General features: G+C 47.9%; 1 protein-coding gene across 1 annotated transcript; it reads left to right on the top strand.

Moving 5' to 3' along the window:
* The first annotated feature begins 6584 nt into the window (after positions 1-6584).
* On the top strand, positions 6585-7754 carry LOC145343418 (thymosin beta-10-like). The gene is made up of 3 exons (XM_080189646.1): positions 6585-6691; positions 7261-7370; positions 7471-7754. The coding sequence occupies exons 2-3, from the start codon at positions 7271-7273 to the stop codon at positions 7503-7505; spliced, it is 135 nt and encodes a 44-aa protein (XP_080045772.1). The 5' UTR covers positions 6585-6691; positions 7261-7270; the 3' UTR covers positions 7506-7754.
* Positions 7755-8502: the final 748 nt, after the last annotated feature.

Below are 8502 nucleotides of genomic sequence, written 5' to 3'. Positions count from 1 at the left end.
AGGCAGACATTCCATTTGCCTGCTAATTATTTTTTGTTCATTAATTTTCAGTAATTACTGTGCATGGATTCCTAAAACACTCTGCTGTACTCATCCACAGTTCCTAAAGAGGAGCTAGAGGCAATGAGGTTGAAAGGAGGAATTTTAAATCTTGGGATCCAGGAAGCAACTAAAGGCACATACAGAACACTATTGAAATTTGCAAGAAGCCAGATATGGAAGAGTGCAGAGCACGGGGTGATGAGTGAATAGGAGTTGGTGTGAGTTAGGGTATGGGCCACAGTGTTTTGGATGAGCTCATGTTTATGAATGGTAGAAAATGGGAGACTGGCCAGGAGAAGATTGGAATAGCCAAGTCTAGAGGTAACAGAGGCATAGTTGAGGGTTTCAGCTGAAACTGCAGCAGAGATGGGTGATATTATGAAGGTGGAAGTAGGCAGTTTTGATGATGGAAGCTAAACTCAGAGTCAAATGGTGTTGCACCTATTTCACAGTTAAACAGGAAGTAAGACTTCCACGTGGTGACATGCCCTATAATAGTACCAGAGAAATTATCAAGGGGCCACACGGTGAAGCCTTCCATTGTTTGCTGGAGCTGAGAGAGAGCTAAGATTTTACCTGTTAAAAACCTGTTTAAAATAAGTTTAAAGCACTTTACTCTTTGTAGAACTGTTTAAAGCATTTATTTATTGTATTTACTGCTTTAAGAATTCTGAGGGTGTGGTGAAAAGGCATTTGTGGACCAGCCTGCTTTAAATCAGCGCCAGGTTTAAAAGGAAGCCTGGTGTAGACAGCGGGCAGCGTCTGAGCGGGCAGCGGAGTGAGGGGGAAGCAGAGTGAGTTAATAGGGCTTAATATCAAAAAGGGCTGGAAGGAAAAAAGGCCAGGTGAGTTTGTTTGAAAAAAAACAAGGAAAAAAAAATTTTTCAAAACTACTACAGCAAGAAACAAGGAAAAAAATTTTTTCCCCATAAAAAATTACAGTGAATAATGGAGGGGCATGTGATGTGCGGTTTCTGTATGATGTGGGAACTGGCGGACCCCAGGGTCCTTCCCAGTGACCATGTCTGCAGTAAGTGCAGGTTGCTGGAGGAGCTCCAGCTCAAGGTGGATGAGCTGGCCTCTGAGCTACAGACACTGAGGCTCATCAAGGGGAGAGAGGGTGCCCCTAGACTGGCTAAATCTAAGGGTCAGGGACAAAAGGGGACTGCTGGGAGGAGGAGGAAGGGGGGTGAGGAGCGGAGGCCTCAGCCTCTTAATCTGCATAACAGGTTTGAGGTTCTTGCTTCCACTCTGGAAGAGGACGAGGCAGGTGAGGTTGGTGAGCAAACTGCACACGGTACAGTGATGCAGCAGGACATAGGCAAAGAGAAGGGGAAAAGGAACATAGTAGTGATTGGAGATAGTGGGGTGAAGGGAATTGACACTGTCCTTTGTCACAATGACAAAGTGCACAGAAGGGTGTGTTGTCTGCCTGGTGCTCGGGTACAGGATGTCGCAGCTGGGCTGCAGAGGAACCTGGAGTGGGAGGGGGAGAACCCGGTCGTTGTAGTACATGTGGGTGCCGGCGACGTAGGCAAAGTGCGGACTGAGGATCTGGGGAGGGAGTATGAGAAGCTGGGAATGGAATTAAAAAGTAGAACCGACAAGGTGGTCGTCTCTGGGCTACTGCCTGAACTGAGTGCAGACGGGCGTAGGGTTGACAGGATAAAGGAAGTGAATGGGTGGCTCAGGGATTGGTGTGGGAGGAATGGGTTCGAATTTATGGGGCATTGGCACCAGTATTGGGGTAGGTGGGACTTGTTCGGGCGGGATGGGGTTGGTCTGAATCGTGCTGGGACCAGAGTGTTGGCGAATCGAGTAAAGAGGACTGTAGACAGGGCTTTAAACTAATTAGGGGGGGGGAGGGTGCGAGGGTAGGTGACGCTACGAGGTCTAAAGTTAAGGATAGGGTACAGGTAAGGGAAGAGGCCGAGGATGTCCCAATTGGTGGCGTTACGGCAAATAGGGTCCAGGTGAAGGCTGGGATGAAAGCGCTTTATCTGAATGCACGAAGCATTCGGAATAAAGTGGATGAGCTGGTGGCGCAGATCGACACAAATGGATACGATCTGGTGGCCATTACATAGACGTGGCTGCAAGGTGACAGGGACTGGGAGATGAATGTACAGGGCTATCAAGTGTTTAGGAAGGATAGGCAGGAGGAAAGAGGGGGTGGCGTAGCTCTGCTGATTAAGGATAGTATCAAGGTGGTAGCAAGGGATGATATCGGAGCCAAAGAGCAGAAAGTGGAATCGTTGTGGGTGGAGATTAGGAACAGCAAAGGGAGGAAGACGCTGGTGGGTGTCGTCTATAGGCCCCCGAATAATGATCTGGAGGTGGGGCGGGCTGTTAACACGCAAATAAGTGCGGCGTGCAGGAATGGGACAGCAGTAGTTATGGGAGATTTCAATCTGCATATTGATTGGTCGACCCATGTTGGACACGGTGGGCTCGAGGAGGAGTTCCTGGAATGCTGCCGGGATAATTTCCTTGAACAGTGTGTGTTGGAGCCGACGAGGGAGCGAGCTATCTTGGATCTGGTGCTATGTAATGAGGCGGGTAGAATTAGGGACCTTGCGGTGAAGGATCCTCTTGGAGAGAGTGATCATTGTATGGTGGAGTTTCTGTTGCAGATGGAGGAGGAGAAAGTGGGTTCCCGGACACGCGTCCTTTGTTTGAATAGAGGGGAGTATGGTAGGATGAGAGAAGAATTGGCAAATGTGGACTGGGGGAGTGCGTTGGAAGGTAGGTCTGCTGAGGAGCAGTGGAGGATCTTTAAGGAGATCTTTCTGGGTGCTCAGCAGAAATTTATTCCGATGGTTAAAAAGGACAGTAGGAAGAGAGGTAATAAGCCGTGGATAACGAAGGAGGTGAAGGAAAGTGTTAAATTAAAAGCGGAGGAATTTAGAGTAGCTAAGAGTAGTGGGCGAGAAGAGGATTGGGAAAGGTTTAAATGTCAACAAAGATTGACAAAGAAGTTGATAAAGGAGGGTAGGAGAAGCTATGAGGCTGGGCTAGCACTTAATATAAAAAAGGATAGCAAGAGTTTTTATAAATATATAAAAAGGAAGAGGCTGGCTAGGGTGAACGTTGGTCCTTTAGAGGATGAGAAAGGGGAGCTAGTGGTAGGGGATGGGGATATGGCTAAGGTCTTGAATAACTTTTTTGTTTCTGTCTTCACGGAGGAGGACGTGAATAATTTGCCGGGTGTTAGCGATGGAAAGGTGGTAGGAATGGAGGGTCTTAATGACATTACTGTTACTAGAGAGGTGGTGCTCGACAGACTGGAGGGGCTGATTGTGGACAAGTCCCCAGGACCGGATGGAATGCATCCGAGGGTTCTGAAAGAAATGGCGGAGGTGATAGTGGATGCCTTGATGGTTATTTTCCAGACGTCGCTGGATTCCGGGGAAGTGCCGGAAGATTGGAAAACGGCTAATGTTACGCCGTTGTTTAAGAAGGGTGCCAGGCAAAAGGCGGGGAATTATAGGCCGGTTAGTTTAACGTCTGTGGTAGGTAAAATGTTAGAATCCGTCATTAAGCAGGAAATTGCGAGACATCTTGAAGGGAATTGCTTGATAGGGCGGACGCAACACGGTTTCATTAAAGGGAAGTCGTGTCTGACAAATTTACTGGAGTTCTATGAGGATGTGTCTAGGGCAGTGGATAGAGGAGAGCCGGTGGATGTGGTCTTTCTGGATTTTCAGAAGGCGTTTGACAAGGTACCTCACAAGAGGTTATTGCAGAAGGTCAGGGGACATGGAGTTGGGGGTAGGGTGTTAGCGTGGATAGAGGATTGGTTGTCAAATAGGAGGCAGAGAGTGGGGGTCAATGGGTGCTATTCGGATTGGCGGTTGGTGACTAGTGGGGTGCCCCAGGGGTCGGTGCTGGGGCCTCAGCTATTTACCATTTATATAGATGATCTGGAGGAGGGAACCGAGTGCAGGGTGTCGAAATTTGCTGATGACACCAAGACTGGGGGAAAGGCAAATTGTGCGGAGGGTGTGGAGAGTCTGCAGAAGGATCTAGATAGGCTGGGCGAATGGGCCAGGAAATGGCAAATGGAATTTAATGTTGGCAAGTGTGAGGTGGTCCACTTTGGTAGGAAGAATGGTAGGAAGGACTATTACTTACGTGGCGAAAAACTGCAGCAGGCAACGGTGCAGAGGGACCTCGGGGTCCTTGTGCATGAGTCGCAAAAACCCAGCTTGCAGGTGCAGCAGGTGGTCAGGAAGGCGAATGGGATGCTGGCCTTCATAGCGAGGGGGAATGAATATAAAAGTAGGGAGGTCTTGCTGCAGCTGTATAGGGCATTGGTGAGGCCGCAGCTGGAGTACTGTGTGCAGTTTTGGGCGCCGCACCTGCGCAAGGATATTTTGGCCCTGGAGGGAGTGCAGAGGAGGTTTACTAGGCTGATACCGGAGTTGAGGGGATTGAGCTATGAGGAGAGGCTGAATAAACTAGGCTTGTACTCGTTAGAGTTTAGAAGAATGAGGGGAGATCTCATTGAGACGTATAAGATGATGAATGGGATGGATAGGATAGAGGTGGAGAGACTCTTCCCGCTCAAAAAAGACAGTAGGACTAGGGGGCACAGCCTCAAGATAAAGGGGAGGCGGTTTAGAACGGAGTTGAGGAGGAACTTCTTCACTCAAAGGGTGGTGAATCTCTGGAATTCTCTGCCCGTTGAAGTGGTGGAGGCTGCCTCGCTAAATATTTTTAAGAAGCGGGTTGATGGGTTCTTGATAAGAGAGGGGATTAAGGGTTATGGGGAGAGGGCGGGAAAGTGGAACTGAGCCACAACAGATCAGCCATGATCTTATTGAATGGCGGGGCAGGCTCGAAGGGCTAGATGGCCTACTCCTGCTCCTATTTCTTATGTTCTTATGTTCTTAAAGTACTACTCTAAAATACAGCTAGTTTATTAGTCAGAATGCAAAACCAAGACTGCACAAGCTTACTTCTTGCACAGAGCAATATTCCTGTTTATGTGGGAGTGATCAGACTCTCATTTTGGCTGCTGAATTGAGTCCTGGACGAAGTGTCTTCTTCTTGCCTCCTAGTGTTGGTCCTAGGTTCTCGGTACGAACTTTTTAACCTCTTCAGAGCCCCCTTCCCCCACCCCCACCCTTTCTCACTTCGGTCTTTCGGGTCGGTCTTTCGGGCCAAACAAGTAAACTAACTTAAATTACGTTTGGACAAAGAAAAAGGGGGCAGCTCCCCAAAAGGAGGGGGAACGGCCCGAACAGAAACAAAAGGTACAAAGGAAATTTAAGACACGTCAAATCAAAATGTGATTATCGGGGTCTATAAGGCACCTCAGCCCCTGTGGTGCCCAACGGGCACGGAACCCTTTCTCACTTCCCACTCACACGAACCTTAGTAGCTGTTAATTAGTTTAAAACACAATTTAAATTATCTCTCCCACAGTTGTGCAGCTGTTAATTAAATTAAGCACTCCTATATAATGTAGTCACCACCTAATAATGGAATGAAGGTGGAGGATGAGGTGATTAGTAAAAGAATGGAATAACCAGCATGGGACATTTCAATCCCCCTAAATTAGTTGGCCCAAGGAGGAAGGTAAAGGGGATAAGGGAATGGAAATCTTACAGGACTCCTGTCTAAGCCAACATGAAGGTCAAGAAGGGTGGCACAGTGGTTAGCACTGCTGCCTCACAGTGCCAGGGATCCAGGTTCAATTCCAGCCTTGGATGTCTGTGTGGATTTGTAAAAAGCCTCTCTGGAGTCGTCTGGGTCTCAGTGGCAATTTCATTTATGGAGCAAATACTTTGCCATTTACCAAGTGACTCATCTCTGGTTGGCTCCACATGTGAAGGGGTTTCTCCTGCACTTCCTCCAAGTCCTTCTGAAGGTGACACTAAGATGCACCAAACAAGAAGGAAAAGTGCCACCTTTCAGGCACCCAAAAGCTGGGCCAATCGAACTACATCATAGGATCGCTTAAGTGCGGAAGGAGGCCATTCAGCCCATCAAGCCTGCGCCAACAACAATCCCAACCAGGCCCTATCTTCGTAACCCCACGTATTTACCCTGCTAGTCTCCCTGACACTAAGGGGCAATTTAGCATGGCCAATCAATTAAACCTGCATATCTTTGGTGTGTTGGAGGAAACCGGAGCACACGAAGGAAACCCACACAGACATGGGGAGAACGTACAATCCAGGCTGGGATTGAACCCGGGACCCTGGCGCTATGAGACAGCAGCGCTAACCATTTTGCCACCGTGCCACCCAAAATTATGTCATGAGAAAAACATCGAGTCTAAATCAAAGACAAAGATAATCTTCGCAACTCAATCAAAGCTCAATGGCTACAAGACACTCTATAGCCTGAGCTGCATAGTGCTGGAAGGTAAATCCCTGAGCAACCCTCGGCTGTGCTAAGCTGCTTCCCCGCATTCTCCCCACGGCCCTTTTCCCTTTGTCTCTGCCGGGGTTCATTCATTCATTCAATCGGAGCGAGTGCCCACCACTCCGGACCAAATAAGGCAGGAGGGGCGGGGTCTGGAGAAGAGGCGGGGCCCTGCGGGGGCGGGGCCGCTATAAATGGAGTGAGGCGGCAGCCGGTGCTATTGTTCGGGATTGAGCAGCGGAAAGTGAGTGGGACTGGGAGAGAGACGAACCGGGTAAGCAGCCGCTAACACACCCGCCACCCGCCCTACCGCATCGCTGGTAACGGTGTGGTGGCCGCAGCGGCTGAGCAAACTGCCCACTGGATAAGCTGCGGGACCCCCGGGCGAGGGCGACCTGGCTGCTGCTCAGAAGCCGCTATGTCGCGCCGCCGCCGCCGCCACCTTTGTCTGGGAAATTCCTACACAGTCTCTCCCAGTCTGGACAGTCCGCACCCATTGGGAGGGGGGGATAGAGGGAGGGGTGGGGGTAGGGGGAAAAGAGTAAGGGTTGAAGGATGGGGTGGGATGGAGGGAGGGTGAAGAAATTGGGGGGGGGGGCGGTAAAAGGAGTGTTGGGGGGGGGGGTGGCTGATGGAGATATGTTGGTTGAAGGGTGGGGCCTAGGATTGCAGTGGGGAATGGGATGGGGTGGGAAGAGGGTGAACGAGGCTGAGGGACTTGTGGATTGTAGTTATCCCTCCTTGCAGGGGATGATTTTGAGTGTTAAGTAGCTCTGTTTTAAACTCTAGTCAGTACCGTTATAATTACATGGTCGGGTTAAATGTAACTTTTTTTTTCCCTAGATTAACTGAAATGGACGACAAACCAGACTTCAGGGAGGTTGCCGCCTTTGACAAGAGCAAGTTGAAGAAGATTACCACACAAGAAAAAAACACTCTCCCAACAAAAGAAAGTAAGAACCTTTTCAGTTCATCATCATGCTCACTTGCTCTCAAAATTGAGTTAAATTTCTAATCTGAGATTGATGTTTCTTTTTCTCCCCCACCCCCCAGCTATTGATCAGGAAAAGAAGGCGAGTGGCGTCTAGTTTCCAGGCCATTCCTGCCTAGAGTCAACTCTCTCCATGGCTGGGAGAATCTCTCAAAGTGCTTTTTTTTTTGTTTTTAAAGAAATTAAATCCCTGATCTCCTGTGAACTGAACTACTGACTGAAGTAAAGCATTGCCAAAGGGGATCTCGGGACTTCGGGTCCCCTGCTGAGCCACTTCTGTTGTGATCCTTGTGCATTCCCAAATGCTGTAAAGGAAATGAATAATAAAAATTCATTTTATGCAGAATGTTGTCTTGCCTCTGCTTTGAACAAGGTTCTAGATAATCCTAAATAGGAGCAGGTGGGAATAGAACTGGATGATGCTGAATTTGAAATGCTGTCTTTTTAAAATGTGTTTAGGCTACTGGATTAAAGTGCCTTTGAAAATATTAAATTTGTTGGCTACATTAATTACAAGCTTCTAATGGTTCAGGAGGTGAGTTGTTGAGTGCCATCTCTGCTTATAGAGACTGTTGCCCCTATCCCATGGGATGTTGATCTCCTTGCAAGCCTTTAACATTGGCTAATTGACAGAAGTGTCTAATGTAAACTACTTATTGCTCAGGGCATCTTAAAATTGCAAGTGGTATGCTGCAGTGGTCAGTTTCCTGTCTCCCTGCTTGCATGCTCCATGATTTTCTAATCATTAAGTGTGTCTGATTAGAATCCATCTGCCTTTTTAAGGAGTCAAGGAGGGAATGCCTTTGAGTACTTGAAACTGCATCATACTTTTAGTAATTTTTCACTGAGATGGATTGTTTTACCATGTGCTCAAATTTAACTTCACCAAAATTGATTGCAATACAATTGAGACTGCTGTCAAAAGAGCATTCTTTCACTTGTGGGACATCTAGATATTTTAATGAATTACATTTGACATCTATTTTCTGCTATTGCCTCTGAGCTCTGTACTGTACTTGTAATTACTTAAAAATTAGAAATCCACTGAACATTTGCAGTCAAATTAGTATCTTGCAGCAGTGCTACTTAAGTAA

This window comes from Carcharhinus amblyrhynchos, chromosome 5 (assembly GCF_965287045.1).
Source record: "Carcharhinus amblyrhynchos chromosome 5, sCarAmb.v2.hapA, whole genome shotgun sequence".
Lineage (NCBI taxonomy): Eukaryota > Metazoa > Chordata > Chondrichthyes > Carcharhiniformes > Carcharhinidae > Carcharhinus > Carcharhinus amblyrhynchos.
The sequence above is the reverse complement of the archived record's forward strand: the minus strand, read 5'-3'. Positions and strand labels throughout refer to the sequence as shown.

What these genes read in the sequence shown, in the direction of transcription:
- LOC145343418 (XM_080189646.1), top strand. Translation starts at nt 7,271, where the DNA reads ATGGACGACAAACCAGACTTCAGGGAGGTTGCCGCCTTTGACAAGAGC. An exon ending in CACTCTCCCAACAAAAGAAA is followed by an intron (nt 7,371 to 7,470) that starts GTAAGAACCTTT and finishes CCCACCCCCCAG; the next exon opens with CTATTGATCAGGAAAAGAAG.